Source organism: Ipomoea triloba, chromosome 3 (genome assembly GCF_003576645.1).
Source record: "Ipomoea triloba cultivar NCNSP0323 chromosome 3, ASM357664v1".
In the NCBI taxonomy this organism is placed as follows: domain Eukaryota; kingdom Viridiplantae; phylum Streptophyta; class Magnoliopsida; order Solanales; family Convolvulaceae; genus Ipomoea; species Ipomoea triloba.
Window position 1 is genome coordinate 14175223 of NC_044918.1, and position 26016 is coordinate 14201238.

At 38.1% G+C, this 26016-nt stretch overlaps 6 protein-coding genes and 1 long non-coding RNA gene across 10 annotated transcripts; 3 read left to right on the forward strand and 4 right to left on the reverse strand.

Annotated features, from left to right (window-relative positions):
• Window positions 1–1271: 1271 nt before the first annotated feature.
• Window positions 1272–5417, reverse strand: LOC116013572. Of its 2 annotated transcripts, none has more exons than XM_031253402.1 (8): window positions 4855–5417; window positions 4028–4175; window positions 3767–3917; window positions 3553–3678; window positions 3393–3473; window positions 2666–2858; window positions 2311–2581; window positions 1272–2012 (listed from the first exon to the last, which is right to left on the reverse strand). In XM_031253402.1, the coding sequence occupies exons 1-8, from the start codon at window positions 5050–5052 to the stop codon at window positions 1753–1755; spliced, it is 1428 nt and encodes a 475-aa protein (XP_031109262.1). In that variant the 5' UTR covers window positions 5053–5417; the 3' UTR covers window positions 1272–1752. The 2 variants fall into 2 exon arrangements, with proteins under 2 accessions (XP_031109262.1, XP_031109261.1); XM_031253401.1 differs by having other exon boundaries at window positions 1272–2015.
• Window positions 5418–6443: 1026 nt separating this feature from the next.
• Window positions 6444–9859, reverse strand: LOC116012030 (NADH dehydrogenase [ubiquinone] iron-sulfur protein 8, mitochondrial). The gene is made up of 8 exons (XM_031251491.1): window positions 9699–9859; window positions 9231–9327; window positions 8707–8760; window positions 8522–8613; window positions 7500–7613; window positions 7339–7406; window positions 7103–7214; window positions 6444–6863 (listed from the first exon to the last, which is right to left on the reverse strand). Exons 1-8 carry the CDS (start codon window positions 9750–9752, stop codon window positions 6768–6770), a joined length of 687 nt encoding a protein of 228 aa, XP_031107351.1. The 5' UTR covers window positions 9753–9859; the 3' UTR covers window positions 6444–6767.
• A 1392-nt stretch (window positions 9860–11251) lies between these two features.
• Window positions 11252–13229, forward strand: LOC116012765. Its single transcript, XM_031252418.1, has 4 exons — window positions 11252–11693; window positions 12116–12174; window positions 12356–12412; window positions 12799–13229. Exons 1-4 carry the CDS (start codon window positions 11268–11270, stop codon window positions 12959–12961), a joined length of 705 nt encoding a protein of 234 aa, XP_031108278.1. The 5' UTR covers window positions 11252–11267; the 3' UTR covers window positions 12962–13229.
• Window positions 13230–13367: 138 nt separating this feature from the next.
• On the forward strand, window positions 13368–15028 carry LOC116012764. The gene is made up of 2 exons (XM_031252417.1): window positions 13368–13923; window positions 14318–15028. The coding sequence occupies exons 1-2, from the start codon at window positions 13467–13469 to the stop codon at window positions 14902–14904; spliced, it is 1044 nt and encodes a 347-aa protein (XP_031108277.1). The 5' UTR covers window positions 13368–13466; the 3' UTR covers window positions 14905–15028.
• Window positions 14956–18214, reverse strand: LOC116012763. Its single transcript, XM_031252415.1, has 6 exons — window positions 17827–18214; window positions 16470–16953; window positions 15966–16305; window positions 15775–15873; window positions 15554–15674; window positions 14956–15329 (listed from the first exon to the last, which is right to left on the reverse strand). Exons 1-6 carry the CDS (start codon window positions 18029–18031, stop codon window positions 15115–15117), a joined length of 1464 nt encoding a protein of 487 aa, XP_031108275.1. The 5' UTR covers window positions 18032–18214; the 3' UTR covers window positions 14956–15114.
• A 614-nt stretch (window positions 18215–18828) lies between these two features.
• LOC116012754 (quinone oxidoreductase-like protein 2 homolog) lies at window positions 18829–21461 on the forward strand. The gene is made up of 6 exons (XM_031252407.1): window positions 18829–19232; window positions 19436–19544; window positions 20131–20222; window positions 20423–20681; window positions 20789–20932; window positions 21133–21461. The coding sequence occupies exons 1-6, from the start codon at window positions 18889–18891 to the stop codon at window positions 21226–21228; spliced, it is 1044 nt and encodes a 347-aa protein (XP_031108267.1). The 5' UTR covers window positions 18829–18888; the 3' UTR covers window positions 21229–21461.
• Window positions 21462–21599: 138 nt separating this feature from the next.
• LOC116012755 lies at window positions 21600–25908 on the reverse strand. 3 transcript variants are annotated; one of them, XR_004097194.1, is made up of 3 exons: window positions 25422–25908; window positions 22182–25311; window positions 21600–22082 (listed from the first exon to the last, which is right to left on the reverse strand). It is a non-coding gene; the product is annotated as an uncharacterized LOC116012755 (long non-coding RNA). The 3 variants fall into 3 exon arrangements; XR_004097193.1 differs by having other exon boundaries at window positions 22182–22333; window positions 23214–25908; XR_004097192.1 differs by having other exon boundaries at window positions 22182–25908.
• Between the last annotated feature and the right edge of the window lie 108 nt (window positions 25909–26016).

Here is a 26016-nt window from a genome sequence, read left to right on the forward strand (position 1 = left end):
ATATATATATATATATATATATATATATATATATATATATATATATATATATATATATATATAGTGATGTGATAGGTGTGATTATTAAAGGGGAGGGGGGGAAGGGTCAAGTTCCACGTTGCTCTGCATTGAAGTTTGATAATGACATTATTATTATTATTCAAATCATTGCATCTTCAACTTGTGGACTAATCCAATTTCCACCAAAGGAAAGTCCCATAAAATTTTCAAATTTGAGTTTTGATTCAACCTTATACATGTGTGTTACACTTTTGTCGCACCACATAACTTTATAGTTTAAAATATAAAATATGATTATTAGTGGAGTTTGAAAATGTAACACAATAATAATAGTAAAGTGGCAATTGAGGTATATATCCTCATATATTTATAGGTGTATCAAATTTTTGTAATGACTGATAATAATCCATGATGATCGAGACTGTTGAGAAACATGTTTTTTTTTTTTATCCGTCAAGTAAAATTTCACAGTCATTATAATAGGTGAGGGGATGCATTGGGTAAATCGCGCAAAATCTCAAGGTAGAAGAGATAAATCGCACTAGAAAAATCATATGCAACAGATTCAACTAAGATAGTGTGAACTCGTAACCTTCTAGTATAAGAATAATTTCAAATTACTATAGATATTAAAAACAACATTACTATTAATCTTCATCGTCTTAGCCTAGATAGAAAGATATTCCAAGTCCAATGTTGGTGGTCCATTTTCCTCATCATGTCACTTTGGTCCCATCCCAAAAATCAACTTCTTTCCCTACAAGGCTCCCATACATGGCAATTTGGCAATTCTTGAAGCAACATTAAAATTGAAACCCCCCACCCCCACTATATAGATTTTATTCATAAAAGTTGTGAATTGTGAACATATATATAAGGTTAGACCATGAGGTGTCATGAGCAGACCCTAACTGTAGAAGACACCTTTAAACCCGTATCATACTCAGACTAATCCCCGTTCACACCAAGTCGGCCCAAGCGTCAAAGTATATATATATAAGCATAATAAGTATATGAAACCCACCACCAACACTATCATATGCTGACCCATTCAAAGACTTTCCTTCATCCTGTGTACTATCATTTTCCATCCACTATTGGGTCCCAAGTAGAAAACCAAACCATCCATGGATCCACCACCATTAAATGAAAGTCCTTGATGTTCTTGCAAGCTTTAAACAGTCTCACTTTACACATTGCTTTGACAGTGACACCAAATGGAAGAGATAATGTAAAAGCAAGTTACAAAAAGACCAGCAAAACCTCACCGGGTAATCGTTAAATTTGAGTTCAAAATATCACAAATGGTGAAATGGTATCACTTGGATGTACAATACAATACAATCAATCCATCATCTACAACATAGTAGGGGAACTAGGAAGAACACATCTACATCATATCATCAGATCGAAATCATCTATTCGTTCTAGTATTGTCTTATTGAAAAGGGCATTCCCCCAAAAGAAACCATATAATTAGCAAGCATGTAGTCATGTACTAAGATGACATGGAAGAAAAGGTTGTCTCCCCTCCCTCGCCCCAAAATTGCAGCTTATCGGGGAAGAAAGCTGAAAGTTACACGTGAAAAAAGAGATCGGGACCGGGGCTACTTTAGTGTCTAATGGTACAGTTCCTTCCTTCTGCATTAAGTCAGCAGCTGGAATTCGCCTATCAAGCAGAGCGGTATCATGTATAGGGGGAACCGAGGGGTAGAAAGTAGAAACAACCTTTCAGTTAGACCACACGTGGACGAGGCCAAGCCTGTTTCCGGTATAGATTTCATTGCGGTCTTCATCATAGTAGAGGGCAGTGATATCTTCCAGCGCTTCTGCAACAGTGCTCCTGATTCTAGACGCTTGGACTCTATTAGATTTACAGCTTTGGCCACGACAACTGGGACTACAACTGCAATCACTTGGGGTATCGGGTTTAGTTGCTTTTATTTTTGCGAGGCACTTGCCCGTCAATATATTGCTGATATTGATGGAACCTGCTGTCCAACCAGAGTAACATGTGTTAGAATCTTAGACATTACAAAAGTAAGAACGTCTTAAGCAACAGATAACAAAATAAAATGGACAAAAAAAAGAGATCATTATTTTTTTTGGGTTTTTCCCAAAGGTATCCCTCCAGCCGACAGCCAGAGGACTAATCCTCTGTCCCAATGGTCAGCACACTAAGTGGTTGGGGACAAAAAAAAAGAGATCATTATTGATTCTCATAGCATGTCACAATCCTAACAGTGGTTATGGATATAGTCGTAAAACTGCCTAGCTTTCATTTCTTACCATTTCCTTCTGATAAGGGATCGTCAGAATCAGCTTTGCAGTAGGAGATGATTAGGTCCTGGTCACTCGTAATGTAAATGTTGTTAGTGTTACAGTCGGGATGCCATAAGAGGTGATCCTCAAATGAAGTTACAAGCTCCCCGCGGAAGTTCCAAACCGCGACTGTTCTGTTTCTGAATGTCAAGAACAACTGGTTCTCATACAGAAATATGAATGCTGATGGCGTCATAAACTCGGTTCTACTAACTTCTGTCAACTCAGAATTGCGGACCTAAATTCAAATATTTGTTAAATTTTGACCGTGCATTTTAGAGAAGAGGTGCGGGGGAAGCTGCTAAAGCAGTAAAACACTCACATCAAGAATCTGAAGATTCTCATTCTCTTGCTTGACAAGTAGCTTTTCATTGAACTGCTCAATGAAATCGACCTTCTTATTCCGATGAAGTAGATGGTTGAACGATTTGAGAACAGTTCCATCCTCAATAGAGAGAATCTTCAGTGGAACATAACCACTAGCTTGGGTAAATATCAATAGCATGATCCCCGGGCTGTTTTCCAAAAGAACAGATAAAACAGCATGAATATGAGAAAAAGCTGCCTGTTCTTGGCATATAAAACACAGTAAAAAGTAATGCAGCTAATAGAAAAATTCGAACTTTGACTCTGCTGCACTTATTGAATACAAGCCCAAGGTGAAAATAAAATATGGTCATGAAGCAACAAAACTGCATATCTTCAAGTAAGAAAGGCAAAATGTAATACCCTTGCCCACAAAGGCGAAATCCCTCGCCCCAAGGGGCCCCACACCCCAGCCTGACAGGATTGTGGAGGGGTAAATCACGGTGACTCAACAGCTCATTAGGTGGGAGAACCAGTGCCTGGTGCCCACAAGAAGGCACCCACACAAGAGGGTGAAACTCCCACATTGTGGCTACCAGGGCTCGATCCTGCGTCCTTGCCCACAATTTGCCACCCATGAACCAACTGAACTACCCGTACGGGCGCAAAATTTAATACTCATGTAGTATGACTATGTCTCTATATAAGCACCAAATACATACTTCAACTGTCAATGGACTAACCTGATTTTAATCTCTTGAACATCTTTATCCGATATGGAGTACAGCATTGTATAGTTCTTCAAGTCAAACACCTTGTATATGCTGATCAAATATAAAAGAAAAATCATATCACAGGTCTCCGGTAGCAAATATATAGGACACTTTAACCGAGCATCCCTACCTATCCTGAGCAGAGTAAGTGAGTACTTTTCCATTTACATCGTCAAACTCCACAAAACCAGGCCATTTCAATGACTCCGATTCAAAAAGAGCAAAGCCAGCATCCGGTTGACCCCTTTTTATGTATCTAGTATCGTCAAGGAACAAAGCCGATCAGTAAAAGATACAATATACTAAGTAGAAAAAACAAGTAGTGAATTGCATAAAGTGCATACTCAATCCTCGTAGTCCTGCACTTCAAGGAGCTAAAATTATCTGCAGCATACACCGAAACAGTTATAAGAGAATCATTATTTTTATTGTAAAACAAACTTCGTATCACTTCATCTGGGCTAACATTCAGGAAACATATCCTCTTGTTGGTCTCTGCACCATAAAAAAAATAAAAATAAGCACTGTATATATGCATGTGCACATACATGTATAAGAGAGGAGAGCAAGCTAGATAACGATTAATTAAATTATGATGATTTTACCTCGGCTAAAAGCTGCACAGACTCCAGACCGCGCAAGAGCAAAAACAATATCATGCGCAGCAACTATCTCAATAATTCTTGACCTTTTCTTCAGAAACGGAAGTGTAATGGCACAATGCTCTTTAGGATCATGAGTATCATACTCCTCCTGCAACAATGCAAGACTAGTCATAACAAAGGCGTAAATTTGGGTACATAAATGGAGAATAATATGGCATCAACATCAGATAGGGTGGGGGTGAACTCCTAGCCATTGGATCTAGCCATCTAGGAGGCCTCACCTTGAACCACTTGAGCCAAGGGTCATTGGGATTTGGGTGTGGCATCACGCTTACAAATCTGGCTATTTGGAACTCAAAAAAGCATTAGAAATTTTGTTAAACAGGCGTTTTACTTTAGAACCGTTAAATTAATTTTGAAATAATCCAAGGATCCATGCCCAAACTGGCCAATAGTTGATACAGCGTATGTAATCTCATATTCAGCATAGATACATAGTCATAACTTCCACCTTTCTTTCACACAGTAGTGTGAAACTATGACAACAATTACCTAGTGTTATTTGCATACATTAGATTCATAACCCTCCTGTTTCAGTTCTGGAGCAAATTTAAGAATTTAAGTCATCTCAGCTCTTTAGCACACAAGAAGGACAAATATGAAATATCTCTCTCCTAGGGTTCTTAGATACACCACTAGAATTAAATAGGGCAAAGGAAAAGATAACAGCTTTCTAATCATTACTCCCTAACTGGCCAAACCCAGTAGTGTATCTCACTCCATAACTATGAAAATCTGCTCAAATTGAAAACAGAGAGAGAGAGAACCTGTAAACGAATGTTACGAAATCGCTCCTGGGCATCCTTCATACTAAAAGCCCGGTCGAGCTTTGAAGAAATCTCCCTCCTTTGGAGCTTCTTAACGCTGTTGACGAACCCATCAACGCCACCGCGACGCCGCCTCTTTGCCACCACTCGCCGCCCACGACCCGGCCGCGGGCTCGCAGTTATTCTCCTCCCATCCATCCCCAATCCCCGAGCTAAGAACCAAATTCTACAAATCTAAACGCCGTATTCTCACATTCCACGACAACAGAGCTCCAGCACAACAAAACCCTGTGAAAAAACCTCCCCTCTCCTATCTTTCTCTGCCTGCTTCAACTGTGGGTTTTTGCGTGGATTATCCTCATGTGTGCCCGTGCATAGCCGGAAATTCAAGAATTAAGAACACAGAGTTGGAAGGGGAGCAGGGTGGAGTAAGAACGAACAAGGTGGCCAAACTTTTATCACCACCGGAATGTATCAGATTTTTGAACAGTATCCTCCGATCTAGCCTCTAGCCTACTATTAGCTGTCAAAGATTCAAAATCCCATCCAACATAATTTTGTCTTGAATTTTTTTGGTTTCAAGTCTTTTAAAGCTATACAACTACAATGTCATGCCAATACCATCCCATAATTGTTACTACTCCCTATATAATATCTAAAAGCATAATAATTCTCAATGAAAGTTATATCCCTCATTTATATCCATGTTTTTAGTGCTAACCATTTTGTCCATTATGTTTTTAGAGTTGTACTATACAATTTTTTGGACAAAAATACTCTTACCGTTATAACTTCCGTTATCTTTTCTATTAATTTTATCATGCACATGCATCCACCTTATCATTTTCTTATATTCTTTAATTAATAATAATAATATTTGTAAACATTATAAAATAAATAATTTTTTTCATTTAGATTTTAATTAATAAGAATTTGTTAGATATTTTTTAAAATATATATATTGGACATATGTTTGCACATCGCGCATGGAAAAGACTAGTAATATAGATAAATTCAAAAAATCATAATAGATAATAGATTTGAGAGTTTACTCTCACACTATTGCTTGTAAGACTCATGCGGGCAACTGGGGTTCAATTCTTATAAATTCATATTGAATACATATTGAGTCTAGATATTTTACCTCTCAGGCTCTCATGTGGGTGAACGAGATTCAATTATTACACACCTATCGAGATTAGATATTTTAATGTAAAATATTTTTAAAAAAAGTCTCATATAAAATATTTTTTAAAAAGACTCATCAATAGAATGAAAAGTACAATTAAAATACTGCTCCGTATTAAATAAAATTTCATCAAGATCCTTTAAGCTAATAAAAAAGTTTTAAATGTTAAATATAACCTTGGGTTGGTCAAATAGTTACTTAATAATCACAATATTTCAAATTTATGTCAGAACTATGGGCAACCTAAATAGATTTACTTCCTTATAAAGTTATGATCCTTTGTAGCTAAGGTCACAAGATAAATTTCACCCATAAATCTTCGAGTATAAGCTAAAAATTTTAACCATTCTTTTAAAGTTCGGATTTTCAAACAGAACTTTTTTTCAGTTCAAGAATGCAATTAGAGAAGAGAGACCAAAGCCAAATAGCAATGGGATTTGATTATGCAGGTCCAGACTCCAGAAACTTTTGCATTGCTATTATTTCCTACTTAAAACCCTTCCAATGATTGGGTATACAAGAGGAACTAGATCAATGAACAAAAGATGTGTGTTGCCAACATTAAGTATATGATTTTAGGCTCAAATGTCTAAAAGACAAAACCATAGCTATCTCCAGCAGTAGGGAAGGAAAAAAGAACAAAGCAAGGATAAACAAATCCTTTTATTTATCATGGTCCTTAGGCAAGTGAATCCAAGTTTATGTTCTTGCAGCGAAGGATCACTCAACGATAGAGACTTTCGGATCTCAGATTCTCAGCAATCTCAGTTTCCCAACGGTCACCATTCTCGAGCAGCTTCTCTTTGTCATAAAGAAGTTCCTGAGAACACCGAACAACAGGTCATGTCAGTAGTGTACACCAATTAGGAGCTTTGCATTCAATGATTTTTTTTTTTCTTATTGTGTTTCCAGTGTCAATTAGGATTTAGGAGTGTGTTCTTGTGAATTGGGGATACCTTATATGCCCAATGAAAGATGTAATTCTACTGTGCACTAAATAATTTCATTTTCTTGATATAAAATTCTAAAAGGAAATGAAAGTTATGAAACGTAGCCAACCTCATGAGTCTCCGTTGCAAATTCAAAGTTGGGCCCTTCAACAATGGCATCGACGGGGCAAGCCTCTTGGCAAAATCCACAGTAGATGCATTTTGTCATGTCAATATCATACCTATCATATCAAATTCACACATGAGCAATTGCATGGGATGAATTTGCAAATGCCAGCACTAATTATCTAGAACTATAGAAGTATCCCGAGCTGTGCACTTAAAAGTGAGAATGATATTGTCTACCTAGTAGTTCGTCGACTTCCATCTTCTCGCTCCTCAGCCTCAATAGTGATAGCTTGAGCAGGACAAATCTGTGAGAGCCACATCAATCACATTAAACAAATGTTAGAACAATATAAAATATAATGAAAGTACAAGGTAGTATAGCCTAAATAAACACTTACAGCTTCACAAAGTTTGCAGGCAATGCAACGTTCCTCTCCTGTTGGGTAACGACGGAGGGCATGTTCTCCACGAAAACGAGGGCTTAAAGGACCCTTCTCAAATGGATAGTTGATCTGCCAGTTGGAAATACCATTACTCAACTATTCTATATATTATAGAGCAATAAACTAGTCAAGCCAAACCAAACCTCTAAGGCTATACACATCCCAGCAAGTGAACCCCGTTCAAGATGACGTGGAAGGTAATGTGAATTTTTTTTTTGTTTTTTTTTTGTTTTATTTTGCTAGCTTATGTGGCTTGCAAGCCTGACTTTTATAGTTTTATTTCCTTTTCTTTTATTTGTTACGGAGTATTTTATTATTACTTTATTATTATATTTATAATATTAAATCAAAGTGGAACCACTTTTGAAAGTGAGAGAGTATTGCAGGGATGTAGAAAAAATAGTGAAGAATTTACAAATTTGATGATGTGGAAGTAGGATCCACTTCTGAAAGTGAGAGAGTATTGCAGAAATAAGGATAGCCTAATATTTGAACTTGGCTTGCAAATCACAAACCTAAAAGAGTGCCTAAGTTCAGCTTAGTTATAGCTATCAGTTGCTTGCTTGATTGGATCTAGGAAAAAAGAGCCAAAGAAAGAGATTATCTGGCATTCTGGCCATCAATGGCCAGATCTGAAGGCTGGTCATGGCCATGTGGAAATGGCAATTATGGGTGGAGGAAAAGAGATGCAAAAAAGATGAAGAAAATGGAGAAGGTAGGACTTCACTAAGGTTTACCCGGGCTCTATTAACGAGTTGAATATGGCCTGCCTAAAACATATCCAAACTGAGAATACCAAGCCAAGCATGTCACAAATGCTTTGGCCCATTAATAGCCCTACTAAAGAGGGAAAAAGATTAACCAAATTTAACATAATCACCCTGGGAGAGAGGCAACTATAGGGATTCCCAAACAGCCGAACTAAAGACAAAAAGTAGACCATCACAGAAGGAAGGGGGAAAAAACATATAACTTACAGTGACTTTTGTGTCAAAGAAGTACTTGAGTGTCAGCATCAGACCCCGAACCATTTCAGTCAGAAATAGTGTATTAATGCTCCTCTCAAAAACTGCACTTAGTTGACAAGGATGAAGAATTTATAATTGCATTAAGAGGAATATAGAAGGAAAATGAGTTAAAACTATTGTAGAGAGGCTTCTACCAGAATTCCAATCTTTTGACAGTTCTTTTGCAAGCTGCTCTCTCTCTTCATCATCTGCAAAATTCAAATAGCAATACTCTTATAATACTGCACCTGGACCATGCATGTTGAATTAATACTACATTCATAAACTATAATACTCCACCTGGACCATGCATGTTGAATCAATACTACATTCATAAACATTCAATTGTAGGATGGCAAGAAATTATAGTGCAACATTTTGAACTACTTGATACCAGGAAAGAAACACAAGTTTTTATGGTATTTGGCATTTTGGAAGATCAAAAGTACCCATAATCTAAGCTATTGCATAGCCTTTTCTTTTACATGGCCCTTGTTCATCCTTTCAAGTCATAATGTGCTATCCAGTAATACACACAAGTGCTTGTTAAGTTTTCTAGAAACACATAGATAACTGTTAATTATATATGGCCTTTATTTTATTTTTTTCAATTAATAATTTGAATTGAAAAGAAAATGCAAAAACTGAAAGTTAAAAAGATTAAGAGCAAAGCATAAACCTTTGTCAGTTGAAAATGAATGCTTTGTAGCAAATGATCGTGTACCATACATGGTTCCATAATGGTTAGAGCCTTGTAATGCTTGTCCTGCCAAAACCTATACTCCCAAATGGACAAAAGAGAGGAATACAAATCAATTTTCTTAAAAAGGATATGTGAGACAACACAGGAGAAATGCCCTATAACAGCGTACAAAGGTGTTTCGGGCATCTTATTAAGCAGTTCAATCTTCCTTAACACGAATCATCAAATAAGAACATTTGAAAGGAGCATAAAGTTTAGCACTCTAATCCAGACAATTCAACAACCGCGAAAAAATCAGGAGTGAATCCGTCTCCCGAATGAATTTAGAGTCTAAAATAAATCCTAGAATCGCGGAAATGGCAGTATATACAGAGATTGACACGATTTATATATATAAATATAAAGATGCAGGCTGCGGAGAAGGGGATACGAAGGAGAGCTTACAAGCTGCCGAGAACGAAGCGCAGACATCGATTTACGAGCTAAGAGGAAAGCCATGGCCGATTCGATGCCGGAAAGATGCGAGACGTTTCTCCGTTCAAGTCCAGGGAGATCGGAAAAGGAGTGTGGAGTATGTATGCCAGCGACTCCGATTGTAGCTCATAGTCGGTTCGGGTCCCGAAATGATTGTTCTATTGGGCCAAGAATTTGGCCTCTATTAAACTTGGGCTTATAAGGTCACTCAAGCCCAATATTTCCAATCAATCTTTCATGGTGAAATTTTCATATTTGGTTCACAATTGGGTTAATACCCAATTTAATTATCAATTATAGTGATTTTTTTCAATTTAATCCTAACAATATTTTGTGCTTATTAATCATTGATTTTGATAATTTTATCCAATTGAGTCCTTAACTGTTAGAATCAATGATTAAATAGAGAAAAATCGCTATAGTGAATAACTAAATTGGGTAAAATCATTATAATCAAAGATTAACTTGGAGTAAAACTACTATAATACTAAATTGGGTATTAATAAAAATGAAAATTTCAATCTATCTTAATAGAGGATTCGATTGAGTAAAATCATTAAAGTCGATGGCATAATATAAATTTTGGGTGGGTTCACTTTTGGGGGAAAAGGGAAGTGCAATGCGAGCGCCTTTAGGCGCTGATAAAGTATATACGCAAGTCGAGCAGTATAATTCGGTATAAGTACTTTATTAATGTGAGTTGGATACAAACGGGCTATATCCTAATCCGAGATTCAATCAACGTGACAGTGAGTTATAAGTTTCTGATCTACTCAGCTATTCAATAATAAAAACAACCACAAATCCTTTACATATCATTTAATGTGGTATATATAGGGTACCAATGGACATGTACCGATTATTCGGCTTGGTGACCGTGTGGTGGCCATGCATGGGTCTAAGCGAAAGCCACTATGAGCTAGCCAAATGTTAAGCGATTATGGGTAGTATTCCCAAGGGTACAACTCGGGATATGAAGGCCGAACTAGTTAAGCTAAGCCCGACACCTGGCATGGTAACCTCGCCGAGCTTTATTGATTGAAATGGCTGGATGGTGTGAGATCCGACTCGATACGGGGCGACATGTCAAGGCCCGATCATCATATGAAGGAGGTAGCTCGGACGATATTCCCTATTAGGCGCATAATGCCTTTTGTTTTTTTTTTTCCTTGTCATAATTTTTATTTATTTATTTTTCCTTTTTTCTCTTCTCACTTGTTTTTTTTCCTACATAGCCCATAAAGAATCCACAAAAATCTACAACTTTGAGGTTTCTCTAATCACAATCCTACCTATTATTTGGGGGATTGAGGTTGCTCTAATCACAATCTTACCACTATTGACTTGTAGACGTGTATATCTAAGTAAGAAAGCAATTAATCAATATCATTTGAAGGACTTGAAAATTTAAGGGGTCTAATTGCACTAACATGAATTTCCAGGAGTCAAAGTTAAATTATCCCTAAGAAAAATGTGCACTTATTAATATCGCATTCAAAAATTCGATAATTAAAATAAAAAATTAAAGAAAAAAGTACGATGGCGACGCTGGCCGTTCACGGCGGTTATCTTCCCTCCAAATTCCAATTATGGCGGCGAACCGTCGTCTCTGAAATCCGACCAAACCCGCCGTCGTTATTCATAACTACAAAGCTAAGCGACATTGACATCCACCGCGTCCGTGACCTCTACTCCGATTGCAACCACTCTTGCCACCGCTTCCCCAACCTCGACGCCGACGGCCGAGTCGATCCCGTCGACCTCAACAAGCTCCGAAAAGCTCTCATCCACAGCTCCGTCGTCGTCTCGGTATTCACCCAGCCGGAGTTCTCCTCCCCTTTGGCGAGTATTGGAGGTGATTGGGTTCGGACGGCGATGCCTGTGACGCCGGCCAACGGCCAGCTGGTTGGATTTGGTCGCGCCGTCTCCGATTCCTCGCTCACTGCTTCCATCTACGATGTCATGGTCCGATCATCTCATTCTCACCACTGTGATTTTTCTGTTTAGTTCTTAACATTTTCAGCCAATTCGATGCTAATTATTACTCCCTCTATCTCATTTATGTGTAATTTTGGTTAATGAAGTTTTATTAAAGTTATTTTCAATTCAATTGCTAAGATTAGTATTAGGATATAAAATTTATATGGTTAAAAACTAAATTAAAAGTATTATTAAAATCATAAGAAAATACTAAAAAAAAACAGTTGATTTGATCAATGAATAATAAGTTATAGGTAAAATGAGACAGAATAAGTATTTATTATATTGTATGGAGTATATGAATGTTGGTTCTTGATTGGTGGAAACTAGCCTGCTATTATGGTTTTATGCAAGGATAAGAGTTATGTCTATGGCTATAAGTATGATTGTTTTTCAGTAATTTGTAGGTTATTCCTCCATTAAGGCGGAGGGGCATTGGCAGGAGGATAGTTCAAATGATACTAAGGTTGCTAATTTGCTGTTCTCTGATTACATTCCCAAGCTGTTAATCACCAGCTGAGCTGCAGTGTCTAATTATGTTAGAACTCAATGTAGCTTTTGGTGATCCATTTCCAGTTTATTTAGATTACTACAAGTGACTGCATTGGTTCTTGAGTTTAATTTACATTCTGAATTTTTCTTGGCAGGATGCTAACAAATAAAGGCATATATGATATAGCAGCCCTCTGCTCCGATGTAGAGAAGTAAGTTCATTATTACTAATTAGTCGTGCATGAAGTTGTATGCTACATTTAAAAGATACTTATGATTCAAAAGATTTTTTTTTTTTCAAATGTCTATGAGATTGACACCTAAGATGTGCAATCAGGAGCCCTGCACATTGATTTTAAAGATGTGAAAGGAAATGGAAAAATGTTGTGCCTGTAAATCTAGTAATCTGTTCATATGAGCATCAAAATGATGCTGTCTTGGATGATCTGTGTGCTATATTTTACCATGTCTCTAATAAATGGGAAAAATGTTGTGTCTGTAAATCTAGTAATCTGTTCATATGAACATAAAAATGATGTTGTCTTGGATGATTTTTTTTGGGGCTATATTTATTGTTTTGTTCATATACTGTCAACAGACCCTTCTTTAGCGCATGTGGATTCGGAGATGATATACTGGGATCCACTACAATGATGTATACTAGGTCGACTTCTCAATATTCAAGTGGAGATCAGGTGGTTAAAAACATAGGCAGAAAGCAGATGCTAATTCCACCACTGAGAGCGGGCATTAAATCATGAGCTTTATGCTGATGAATGATGATAGAGTTGACAACATAAGATGCCTTCATTAAAATCTACTCCCCAGTAAATTTCCCGAGGTTCAAGGAGCTCCATTTCAAAGACAAAAGGGGAGATGGTGCTCATGATGATATAGCTAAAGTTATTGAAATCTATATAATTCTGTAGAAATGTGATTTATGGTGGAATATTCCTTTACAGACAAATTTAGTAGTATTCCAACTGACTATAGCTGTAGAATTTATAGATAAATTACTTTTTTTGTGGACCCCCCTCTTCATTATCTTCACAGTTTTCTGCTGCCAACTTTTTGACTAATTTTCTGATTCTTGCCTATCTGTGATGCACTAATGAGTCATATTATGGAAAGGAGTGAAGTGGATTACTCTTAACAAAACCTAGGTATAAAGCACAGCCATTTCACCTTTCTTCATCAGCTTTATCAAGGAAAGAGCCTTGAAGAGGCCACATTGCTTTGTGTATCAGCTACTGAGATTCACTGGAAATGGGGAAGATATGCATTGAAGTTGGTATGATGTCTGCTCGGGGGCTTCAGCGTACATCTTCTCTGTGGAAGCTTCAATGGTATGCTGTTGGATGGATTGATCCTAATGACAAGTACTGCACCAAGATTGATTCATCAGGTAATGTGAATCCTGTTTGGAAAACAAAGTTTTCTGCTTTAGTTGATTCATCTAAATCAGACTTCCAAGACTTGGCCCTGCATGTTGAGGTTTACAGCCGAGAACCCATCTTCCTTAGAGAAAAGCTTCTGGGGACTGCCACTATTCTCCTAAAAGAATTTCTTGAAAAGTATGCAAACATTTCAGAGGCTTCTTCAAGGTCAGTTGAAGAAGTTGGGAGCTTTCAGCTGAGGAAAAAGAATTCCAACAAACCTCAGGGTTTCATTGATATCTCAATCAGAATTTCAGAGGAAAATGAAGAGCATAGCACCTACCCAGGTATAAACACTTTTTTTGGTCTTCTTCTCCAACTTTAATTTCCCTTCTTTGTATGCAATTACTTCCAGTAAATGTGCAATTTATATTCTTTTATTTAATTATTGCCCACAAAGGCGAAATTATCTTTCCCCAGGACACCCCGGCCCGACAAGATACTGGAGGGGTAAATCATGATGACTTAGTGGTCCATTAGGTGGGGTGGGAGGACCAATGCCTGGTGCCCACAATGCCACAAGGAGCCCACCACATTTAGTGTAACTCGCACACTGTGGCTGTCAGGGCTCGATCTTATGTCATTGCCCACAATCTACAACCTAGGAACTAACTGAACTTTAATTGTTGCCCTTAAGCTTAGGTGACTAAAGGTGTTTAATTTGTGTTTAATGTTCTTTAGGTGAGTATGGGGGCTTTAAGCTTGCAGATAACAGCAATGGCATCAATTTGGCTAATGAATATGGACCCCCACAGTCATACCTCCCATCATCATCTCTACCCCCCTTGAAGTTGCCTGAAAATCATCCACCAGGAAATGGCCAATATGCCAATCTGGTGCCAATTCTACAGCAACCATCCCCAGCACCTTTGCAGTTGCCAGAGAATCGTCCACCAGCAAATAGCCAATATCCCCATCCGGTGCCAATACCAACCAACTATTATCATCCATCAATAAGTGGACCAAGCTACCCATCAGCAGGGCGACCAAGCCATCAACCACCTTGGACGACTCCTCCGCCTCCTCATGTTGGTTACGCTCCCACTTTTCTCCCCAGGCCCAATAACATGTCGTCCAGTTACATAAACATGCCATCTAATGGAGCAGCACCTGCACGAGGTCCTGGACTTGGCGTTGGAGCCGGACTTGGAGTTGGTGCATTAGCAGCAGGTTCTATGATCTATGGCAATGACTTCATGTCAGGTTTTGATCTTCCTAGTGGATTACAAGGTGCCTCTCTAACCATTTCAATGGACCCTCCCTTTTGAAAATCCAATTTCAATCTGTTGTAACATGGTTCAAGTTCATATGGTTCGGTATTGAATTAAGAACACCACTCCCTGTATACATCTCATTTCAATCAAGATTTTGCAGAGAGTTTTCAATGTTCTATGAATTTCGGTTTCATCTATTATGCATCGTAATTTGTAATGACATAAGAATTCATAGATAACAGCTTGGACAAATAAATACCAATGCTAAGTAACTGCTTGTAGGCGTGGCTCGTCTAACCCTCCAAACACCCTCTGAAGAAATCTGTCCACAATGGATATAAATTCTTCAACCTTCTCTTCATGAGGCAAGTGACCAGAATTCTTGATTATTTCAAAGCAAGATCCTGGAATAGCTCGCGATAGTCTTTCAGAGTTCCAAGCAGGGACAAGGCGGTCACTATCTCCAGTGATAATCAAAACTGAACCTCGTAATTCAAATCAGAATTATCAGGATTAGAGTGTTAAATCTGAAACCTAGGATAGTTTACACGACAAGTTTTGGTTCTTCGTCTACTCTTTGAGAAAAACCATTGATTAAAAAAAACAGCAACATCTTCATAATGTTCAGTTCAACAAATATAGAGCTTCCATTTCGATATGAATTCATTGGCAGAATTGCAGAACGAGTAAGATGCTTAATAACCTGGACACGAGATTTCACTCAGTCTTTCTGAAAGTGGTGGCTTTGATCCTGACTCAGAATCTGTAAGCATTGCCACTGTGAACTCAACCAGAGCCCGATCCCAACCTTTCACCCTCAGAGGCTGCAAAAAACGACAAGTCAAGATGACAATACATACAAAACATTTCACGAACATTGAAAGAGATTTACTCTTTTAGCTACAACAGAATACTACGGCTCACCTTTGTATACCCTTGCAAGACATGATCAGTTACTTGCTTTGAATCATACCATGAATTTCGAACAGCAAGTGTACCAAACTTATCAATCATCATCCTCAACTGAAAAATTTTGATAATTTGGGATGCGAAGAAAATATTATGGCTTATCATTGGTAAATAATTTAAATCACGTTTAGAACAGATCCCATTACCAGCATAACACCAATGGCAGAGCGCAAGAATGCTGATAATGCTTTCCTATATAGAGAATTTAGCGTTTCTCCCATCCCTTTAATCATGCCTACTATTGTTTTTGCAACATATTTGGTAAACTTTGATAAAATGCTGAAAATCCCTGTAAACACATTCCTTTTATTGCCTGGCTCTGATTTCTCGTCTTCTTTATAACTTTTGTCTCCGCGTTGGTCATCTTTGGCTACTTTTGGTGAAGTAAATGGTGCAACAATTGCGGGGGAAACAAGAATCAAGGCAGCTACACGCTCAGGTGCTTCAAAATACGCCTCAACTGCTACAAGGGAACCGGCTGAGTGTCTGGGATCTCGTTAGTTTGTAACAAAAGAATTCATCTTTGAGAATGCATATGAATGAGTGAAAGCTAGTAATTGAGCATTCATTTGTTCAAGTATCATAATGGAAAACTATGCTATGCCAGTTTGAAGGACCAATTAAAAAACGAGGAATGAAATTGAACATACCCCACTAGAACTGCCTTCTCTGCTGCTAAGAAGTCGATGAAGTGTAGCGTGGCAAGCACAGAAAACATTACGGAGTAAGGGTTTAAAGGTCTAGCATCTCCCATCCCGGGAGATGACTGCACAACCGGATTAGGTCTTGAGGTCAATCCAAAGGCTGGTCTATCAAAGGCAAGAACTTTTGAACCACTGATACTCGCTAGTCTCTTCATAGCCCGGTTCCATGAAAAAACCGAGGCTCCAAATCCATGTAACAAAATCATGGGAAAGTTCAGTCTTTTACTTGGATAAAGAGACTGAGAGCCACTTTCTTCTCCTCCAGACAAGTTTCGAGGCTCTGCGTCGCATATCTTATGGTGTATTTGTACTCCCTTAAATTCACAGAAACAACTATCAGGATCAGCCAGAAGTGCTGGTTCCAGCAGTTCATCCTGGTCTATTCCAGCTATCTGCCTTTTCTGTTTTTCTCTAGCTCCAAGCACCTGTTCTGGAAAAGTATCAAGTAATCAGCACGCAAAACATCAACAACCCTAGACCATAACAACTCTAATTTCCCCAAAGTTTCTTATTTTCAGCAAAAATAATCACCAAAAACAAGCCAAGGCAATAAACTATAGCAGTCTGAGATTGGTATCCAGACATTCCAGACTAAAGGCAAAATCTTTGGCCACAAACAAACACAGCTTCTTTATTAAACCAATGAACAAGTGTCAAATAAGTCATCAAACTTAATGCTTTTGTGCAATTTGATAATTGAACTTAAAAAGTGTTCAATTGAACCACCAAATAAACAAAATATTTGCAATTGAAACGTTTCTGCGATTTCTTTTAATGCTATTTAAGTTGAAAATATTTCAATCTTTCATCCCAACTAATATGAGGAAATGAAGATTCCTAGTAAGTAATATAATCGGATTTTGTCGGGAAAAATTAGAAAATTGTCTTACTTAGAGTTAATGACCGATTTGGTCCCTTGACTATAGCAAAATTACTGATTTGGTCCTCGACTATCATCCTTACCAAATTAAGTCCTCAACTTTAAAAATCTTACCCAATTTCGTCCTCCATTATCTTCGGCTCAAATTGACGGGATGACGAAATTTGGTAAGATTTTCAAAGTTGAGGACTTAATTTGGTAAGGATGATAGTCGAGGACCAAATCGATAATTTCTCTATAGTGAAGGAACCAAATCAATCATTAACTCTCTTAATGATATATATTTAACTTGTTTAATGATTTAATTGCACACATTTTAAGTTACCTAAAATAAGTTTAGTAGCATATTTGCCTTAATTTTCCTTAACCCAATATTCAAGAATCAAGATAGACATAAATGGCAAAAGAGGGCAGCAAAATTACCAGAATTAGCCCCTGCAGAGGAGGAAGCAGCAGCTTGAGGTAGGGTTTTCAAGATGGGTTCTTTGGGAATAAAAGAAAGCTCTGGTCTTCCATTGATCCTTAGATCAACACATCTTCTTCCACCCCTCCAAAGCTTAGCAGGGAATTCAGTGAATGCAAGAATGGCAGACTGCTGAAACTGCAAATACATTCCACAAACACTCATCTCTGACTAACCCTTCAACTCCCAGCACTGAAATGGTTTGGAATTGAATGAATGATTTCTGGGAAAATTATGAATTTGTTGTGTTATCCTCTCTTCACTTTAGCAGTATGGTCTCACACTGTCTTTTAGGCCAAGAAAGTGTGCAGCGCCATTTCTGCAATCACCATTTGCCACGCGCCCTCGATATAGAGATTACTGACTGTAGTGAGAAAGAAACAAAAACACGATTTTAAAAAAAAGGACAATCTTGCAAAAAAAAAAAAAAAAGGGACAATCTTTATATAATATTTTAAAGAACAATGGTTAAGTGCTGATTCAATTAGAAAGTTTTAATTTTTTTTTTAATACATTACCTTCCTACATTATAGTATTTGTTCATCTATACTTTCTTAACCCGTTGAAACACAATGTGCTTAGAGAAGTGTTTAATAGTGAGTTTTAATCTAATTTTAGTAAAACTTTTAGTGTTCTTTTTAGTAATTTTAATATTTTTACTGACTCGATTAGATTTTTTTAGTACTGTTAATTCTATTACAAGATAATATTTATTCTATACTTTCTCAATCTGTTACAGTTTAAAGAATTAATACTTTTCTATCGGACTTTCATAGCTTCTGTAACCTTTCCTCAAAGAAAGACACAAAAGTATCATCTATTATTTTTATTTTATTATTATTATCTATTAATCATCTCAATTTAAGTTGCTGATTAAATTGGACAGTTTTATAGTGTATAGTGAGAAACTGAGAACTTTTATCGGATAAGGATATATATATATATATATACACAATTATACACGCAATGATAGAAGTAGATAGCATAGTACTGTACGTTTACCAAGAAGAAGATTAAAAAAAATGGAAGCTTTAGTATGCAGAAAGATCGGCGACCCAACGATCCGACCGAACTCGGACGATTCTCCACTCGCCTTTTCAACATCCCATCCGATCCCGGAACTCGCCTCGCCGAGTTCAGTCCGAGTTCGGGTCAAAGCCACGAGCTTGAACTTCGCCAACTACCTGCAAGTCCAAGGATTGTACCAAGAGAAGCCTCCGTTGCCGTTCATCCCTGGCTCCGATTACTCGGGAATCGTCGACGCCGTGGGCCCCAAAGTCACTAAATTCAGGGCCGGCGACCGTGTGTGCACTTTTGCCGCGCTTGGTTCATTTGCCGAATTCATCGTCGCCGATGAATCCGATTTGTATGTTATTTCTTCAGTTCTGTTTTTTATTTTGCATTTAAACTGATGATTTTGTTTAATTCTCTTGCTCGATACGGAGTATGGTTGGATTGTGAACTCTATTTCTTAATCTTACAAGTTCTTTTTGTGATTGGTTATGGAAACTGGAACTTTATTCAATTCTCTGTGATTCTGTGAAGTATTCTGATTAAAATTGGTTGAAGGTTTCGAGTGCCTGATGGTTGTGATCTAGTTGAGGCTGCTGCACTTCCTGTGGCATATGGAACATCACATGTAGCCCTAGCTTATAGGGCGCAGTTGCGTCAGAACCAGGTTGGACAGCATTTTGTTATTCTTATGGAATTAGCAAATGACAATGCTGGGTTGTTTGGTTTGTTGAGTAGAGAACTTAAAATGTGAGACAAATGTGCCCGCACAGGCAGCTTGAGCCTGGTAGTCACAGTATAGGAGTTACACCCAATGTGGTAGGCACATTGGTCCTCCCACCTAAGGCCATCCTCAATAGTCAATAGTGTGAGGTTTTTGATGAGATTTTGCAGGTGTAACTAGGAAAGAGAAAATGGGAGGGGAGAAAAAAAAAAGATTTACCCCCCTAATAATGCACACACCCGAGAGTTGTGCCTCACGCATGGTGAGACGCAACTCTTTTCCTTATTGGTGGGCCCCACATTTCTGAAAGAACTCCAAATTAGCAGGGAGACCTTGCACCCTCTCTCTCTTCCATGTTGACATCTTTTTGTCTCAAAAACTGTGTAAAATGCACTATTGGGGATGGCCTAATGGGCCTTTTAATCACCATGGTTTACCCCCACTATCTTGTTGGCCGGGGTGTAGGGGTGAGGGTGAGGAAATTTCACTTTTTGTAGGCGAAATGTGAGACACTGCTCTTGAATGACAGGTTTTGCTGGTTCTTGGAGCAGCTGGAGGGGTTGGGGTTTCAGCAGTACAAATTGGGAAGGTTACCGGAGCTACTGTTATTGCTGCTGCGAGGTACTTGTGTGCTTGATTGTTAAATTGCCCACTCGCTTAATCAAACCTGATTCATTCTCCTGTCGTTGGGTCGATGCTGTTTTTCAGCTTCTTGTGGGGAAAACCTTTGTGCATCATTTACAATGAGATGAAACATTGTATTAACCTTTTTAAAATGCAATGCTATTGAACTTACAGTAGTGCTGATTGGTGGATCTCAGGGGAGATGAAAAGGTACAGTTTTTGAAGTCGTTGGGTGCTGATCACGTAGTTGATGTGAGCAAGGACAATGTTATTGAGAACGTTAGGGCGTTTCTAAAGTCAAGAAAGCTCAGGGGGGTTGATGTCTTGTATGATCCAGTAGGGGGAAAGCTTTCGAAAGATAGCTTGAAACTGTTGAATTGGGGAGCACAAATTTTAATTATTGGGTTTGCGAGTGGACAAGTGCCTGTCGTCCCAGCAAATATTGCTCTTGTTAAGGTACTAGTTGTATGCATTTGCACTTTTCCGTTTCTACATTCTTCTTTGGTCTGTTTTGTGTCGTGCTACAATGCCTTATTGTGACTCGTAGCGCCTTTTATTTACAGAACTGGACAATACACGGACTCTACTGGGGAAGCCATAAGATACACCGCCCAGCTGTGCTTGAAGATTCTCTCAACGAGCTATTATCTTGGTTGTCGAGGGGCTTGATTACCATAAACATCTCTCATACTTTCAGCCCATCCGAGGTAAGAAGCTATGCCCTTGTTTCTACGTTTCGTTTCCCTCTGTAGGGATTGAATTACCTCGCCTTTTATTGAACATGGAATATGCTCAACACTCGATTGTGAGGCGCCAAGACAGCTGTTTTTGGCCTTCACAATGCTAGTTTTCTCGCTTAAAGTACTCGTAGCGCCAAGAATTGAGCTGTTGGTCTTTGCTTTGGCAGGCCAATCTCGCTTTCTCTGCCCTCAAAGATAGGAAGGCGATCGGGAAGGTGTTGCTTACTTTTGGCGATGGCAAGACCGTGCAATCTAAGCTTTAGTTAAACATTCCAAACGAAACGCGAAACAACATTGTACTTGCTGTCTTGAATCTCTGATGTTTTCATGAAAGCACAGATGTATCTGCAGATGTTTCACCATGTAGTCATGCAGCTCCTGCTGGCAAGTTATACACAACAAAATAACTTGATAAGATAATAAAGCTCTGCTCTAAGTACATCCTTGAAAACAATCAAGTTTTATAAGATAAATAAATAATGTGTTTGGCTCTCAACCCATCTTGGTTGCCTTAGCATTGTACTCACTGTATCTCATTCACATGGATGTATGTAACTATGCATGTTATATATTGCATTGATTTTAATTTATTTTTTTCTGGTGACAAGGAAAATCTACAGCTACTATCCAAGAGTGTATAACTCCGTTTCAATATAATAATTTGACAAAAAAGTGTTGTTAAGAATCAAACTCGTAATCTTCAAGTACAAAGTTATATTCTACCAACTCGGCTACTCTTTTCGGGGAAATATGCATTTTTTAAACCATTTAACTCTTGTGGTCTTCTGCAGAAAGTGGTCCTGAGTACAATTTTTTTATATTCCTAACTAGTCACCTTTCACCTGTCAATATAAAGAAGGATAGGGACTATGGGGAGCCATAGACCCTAAGAGCTACACATACTTTTGCATGGTGTAGGTTAAACCATGACATTTTTTTTAATAACCCAGCTTCGTGGGACTATGTCCTGGACTTCCATAAACTCGCCCAAAGATCCATGAAGAAAGTAAATCTCGAGTTGCACCAGTGCAAAATGCAAACGCTTCAACACACATGTCATGGATTTTCATAAACCCGTCCAAAGGTCTATGAAGAAAGTAGATCCCGAGTTGCACAACTGCAAAATGCAAATGCTTCAACACACACACACATGACAAAGAGCTCTGCAATCAATTTTATTGAACCATCATGTATCAATAATTGAACCAGAACTAACCAGCTTGGTTGACATAAGTGGTTGTGCACTCTCATCCCTTAAGAAAGGTTGGGAGTTCGAACTCCTTTTCTCGTATGGAAAAACCAATCTCACCAACACTTTACCTCTTAATTGGGTCAGCCCGATGTGAATGGAAATAACACCTCTGTGGTCTGACCAAAAAAATTGAAAGAAATCTTGAAAAAATTAGCCTTAATCAACCGGAACTGTCATACACCACACATCAAAAGGACAATACTCCGCCTCGGAAGAGGTGATCGAGTGGATAAAACATGATTTTCGTACTAGAAGATCACTAGTTCAATTATTACCAACACCCTCTTGATCATGTAAAACTCAATTCCCAGAGAGAATACTCCAAAGAAACTAATCTCATAAACAAAATGAGACTGCCCCTAAGGCCCTAAAGATAGAGGGGACCATAAAATGACAGATTGTTTACAATAATACAACATTCATCAGAACCTCAGCAGCTCTGATACACCAACAAATTAGCCTATTTACACCCCAAAATGATGAGGGACCACCCTAGAAGTAGAAATAGTTGACATTTCACAGGACCCAAAAAATTTAAATCAAAAAAAATTCTGTAAACAACCTACAATACACTCCATATTATTGCAGGAAATTAAAGGTCCTTTTCTAAACAAGAGTTTCAAGTAGCAGAGGTCCCCCCAATCCCTTCCAGGTCTCTATAATTGGCAAATAAAATGGCATCACCTCAATCCCATGCAACCCTAAGTTTCGTAATCCGACAAGTCGCGTGACCTAATTGTGAATAAACTACGTAACAACTAGCAATCAACTCAGCAGGCTACAACCACATGCAAAGGCCACTGCTGAGGCAACTTTCTTTTCCAGATATAAAAAAGAGAGCAAATGTTTTTATAGCAAATGGAAAAACGGAAAAAAGATTGTACTTTCTTCGAGATGACTCGTCACCAATTGATATTTTCGCAAGTGGTTGCCTGGTTAATCAGAACTCAATGCATAACAAGCCATGCAAAAGACATTCGAGTTCAGGAGAGAAACCTGATCAGCAGACTTTAGATCTTCTAGTGGATATTCTCGAGCATAGTTCATAGTTGCCTTTTCAACTGCTGTATAGTTAAAGCCTGTAAGAAACCTCGGTACTAAGATCCAGAAGTATGCTTCATATCAAGAAACTGTGGAGTAGTGCAAAAGAAACAAACGTCATAATCATAGTTCTTTCATTAACGAGCAGCAGTTAGTTCCTACACAGGGAAAAACTCGGGATGGGAAGCTTTGAAATGCCATTCATCATTCGAGGTAGTCATCATAATGAAGAAAGGAAATCATTGCATAGCATAGGCTGCATAGCTAAGTTGCAAGGAGATAAGATCATAAGAAACGTCATGTAGGAAGCATTATTGTTTTTTTTTTTGAAAATCAACAAACGAGATATATTAATAATCAACCAAAGACGAAATACAGGCCGGAGGAACAGAAACCCACTACCTCAAGACAGACACAGAACCAGACGCCCGTGCTAACACATGAGCCACATGAATCGCTAACCTACTGACATGGCGAACTGACACGTTCCCAATGTCCCTAGCAATATTAGGACATTGCTTAATAACACTGAAGCATTATTGTTATTTGTTAGGATGAAGAAGGAAATGAGTATAAATGCGGGAAGAGAAAAAAATGGAGGTAATAGAAAAAGGGAGCTCCCTTCAGTCCAAGCAAAGAAAGAGCGGGATAGAAAACTATCTCCCGCATCATTCACTCAATCACAGTAGCACAAAGCGTAATCTTTTCTACTGAGTGATTGGATGAATGAGGTGGCAGCTAATTCAACCCCAATTCTCATCCATGAGTGGGCTGAAGGAAGCTCTCTCAGACCATTCCCCAATGCAGTAACCGAGAGCATCAATTGAAAATTTTAGGGCATAATATTAAGGCATAAATTCACAAATTGTAACATTTCAAGTCGCCTTCTTAGGATATAAGCTTCCAACAGTTTAATAGAGATGCAATGTAACACAAGAAAAATCAGATCCCCTTCCATTTTCACCAGAAGTTTAAGGCACAAAAACGAAAAGCACAAACAATGCAGAAAACCAAGACTATGATTAGAATAGTTCAAGTCCCACCTTATAGAAAGCATTAGTGTTGGGTGTTCATTCCCTTTGCGTGACTGTGTGTGTTGTAATGAAGAAGAATCGGTAAATGCATTGGTATACTCAGATTGGTAGAAATATCATATTGTAATGTCAATATCATAGTTACGCTAAATACTAAATAATAATTTAAAAGTAAAAGAAAAATGGAACCATTGGCCCCCGGCAAATCAGCTATCTTCATTACTCACAGCAGCAAGCCGAGGGCTGATGGTTCCATTTCACAAAGCAAAGAAGAAATTATAACAATAACCTCGTCTAAAAGGTGAAAAAGCGAAGTGTGGGGTAAAATGGTATTACTTCTATCCTCGTTCCTGCTTGAGATATACCTATACGGAGCATTTCCACCAGCCTCGTTTCATCTAAAAACAAGTCCTTTTCTATGGTTTGTCAATACCTCTGCACAAATCGTTACCCATCTGCAGAAACTTAAATGTATTTCATAAAAAGAATTACCCGTTTACATATATCTCTATGGTTAGTTCAATCACACAAAGCCAAGAAACAAAAGAAAGTAGTTCTTCAAAAACTTCTCAGCCAATCCGATTAGTCCCAGAAACGGATTACAAAACCGAAAACCAAAAAGTAATGATCAACATACTATGAAATCTCTATAATCAAAAAGAAAAGAAGCACTGAGCATGGTAATATGACTTCTTCAACATGATATGAAACTTAAATGGCCAATTTCTTTGTTATTAGAAAAAGCATCTTGACTGATGAGATTGAAATTCAACGAAAACCGCGCCTCAAAAGAGCTACACAATACCAATATATCACTTGATCCTAACCAAAAGCCATAAATCATCACAGATACTGGACCAAATTAACTCATTCACAAAACCTAATATGAAAAGTAAGCCAACAAAACTCTCCCAGTATGATGAACATGCATTACCAAGACTATCTAATAAAGCAATTAACAGTCCCCAGCAAAATTAGACCACAAGAAAACCTTAAAAGGTACCATCTTTGGGCTGAAACTGCAAAAAAGAAAGGATAAGGTAATAGACAGAAGATATAAGAGCATAAACTGCTAGAAAAATCTGAAACCCCATGGTATCTCAAGCAATTCTTGATATGCTTTAACTACCTCATTCACTTCAGGTGCTTATGAATGCCACTTCACTGCAATAAATAGAGACAGGAAAGGGTAAATCAGTCCACACTAGCTCAGTTGGTTTATGAGTGACAGATTAAGGGCAATGGTAAATCAAAAAGTAGAGAAAAAATTTATTTAAAAAGGGGGAAAGAAAAAGAACAGTGAGGCAGTGAAAGGATCAAAGGGCAGTGTTTGATTGGGAAAAAGGGCAAAAATTTCTCCTTTTTTTCTTGCGGGAAATAAGGGAAGAGGATGTTGTAGAAAAATGAGAGAGGGTATAAATACAAATGAAGATGATGTGTCGCTTTCGCCATGAGAATCAGAGATGAGAAAGCGACTTTTAATATCAATATCTCTTCAAATCTTCTTTCTTACACACATTCACACAGCTCCTTCTGTTACACCCACATATATGTATGCATATAGTTAAGAGATACACTTATACTGCAGCAAATTGCAAAATGGCAGGTGAAAGATAGTGAAAAATCTCTTCTTTTAAAAATAAAATAAAAAAAAAATCTGGAAATCCCACAGTGGAGTGAGCAATAGAAGGAGAGAAGAGGGAGGGGGGGGGGGGGGGATCTCA

Bases quoted from the DNA above. Each gene is read 5' to 3' on its own strand.
- LOC116013572 (XM_031253401.1), bottom strand. From the start codon at position 5,052: ATGGATGGGAGGAGAATAACTGCGAGCCCGCGGCCGGGTCGTGGGCGG. The intron at 3,474-3,552 runs GTAGGGATGCTC...ATATTTGATCAG, and splicing joins ACTTACTCTGCTCAGGATAG to CATATACAAGGTGTTTGACT. The intron at 2,859-3,392 runs GTTAGTCCATTG...TTTGGAAAACAG, and splicing joins GTTCAAGAGATTAAAATCAG to CCCGGGGATCATGCTATTGA.
- LOC116012030 (XM_031251491.1), bottom strand. From the start codon at position 9,752: ATGGCTTTCCTCTTAGCTCGTAAATCGATGTCTGCGCTTCGTTCTCGG. The intron at 8,761-9,230 runs GTTTATGCTTTG...TGAATTTTGCAG, and splicing joins TTCATTTTCAACTGACAAAG to ATGATGAAGAGAGAGAGCAG. The intron at 6,864-7,102 runs GTTGGCTACGTT...CGGTGTTCTCAG, and splicing joins TTGCAACGGAGACTCATGAG to GAACTTCTTTATGACAAAGA.
- LOC116012765 (XM_031252418.1), top strand. From the start codon at position 11,268: ATGGCGACGCTGGCCGTTCACGGCGGTTATCTTCCCTCCAAATTCCAA. The intron at 11,694-12,115 runs GTCCGATCATCT...AGTAATTTGTAG, and splicing joins CTTCCATCTACGATGTCATG to GTTATTCCTCCATTAAGGCG. The intron at 12,175-12,355 runs GTTGCTAATTTG...TTTTCTTGGCAG, and splicing joins ATAGTTCAAATGATACTAAG to GATGCTAACAAATAAAGGCA.
- LOC116012764 (XM_031252417.1), top strand. From the start codon at position 13,467: ATGGGGAAGATATGCATTGAAGTTGGTATGATGTCTGCTCGGGGGCTT. The intron at 13,924-14,317 runs GTATAAACACTT...AATGTTCTTTAG, and splicing joins AGAGCATAGCACCTACCCAG to GTGAGTATGGGGGCTTTAAG.
- LOC116012763 (XM_031252415.1), bottom strand. From the start codon at position 18,031: ATGAGTGTTTGTGGAATGTATTTGCAGTTTCAGCAGTCTGCCATTCTT. The intron at 16,306-16,469 runs GTATGTTCAATT...ACGAGATCCCAG, and splicing joins GAGAAGGCAGTTCTAGTGGG to ACACTCAGCCGGTTCCCTTG. The intron at 15,675-15,774 runs GTGAGCCGTAGT...CGTTTTTTGCAG, and splicing joins TCTTGCAAGGGTATACAAAG to CCTCTGAGGGTGAAAGGTTG.
- LOC116012754 (XM_031252407.1), top strand. From the start codon at position 18,889: ATGGAAGCTTTAGTATGCAGAAAGATCGGCGACCCAACGATCCGACCG. The intron at 20,223-20,422 runs GTACTTGTGTGC...GGTGGATCTCAG, and splicing joins ACTGTTATTGCTGCTGCGAG to GGGAGATGAAAAGGTACAGT. The intron at 20,682-20,788 runs GTACTAGTTGTA...TTTTATTTACAG, and splicing joins CAAATATTGCTCTTGTTAAG to AACTGGACAATACACGGACT.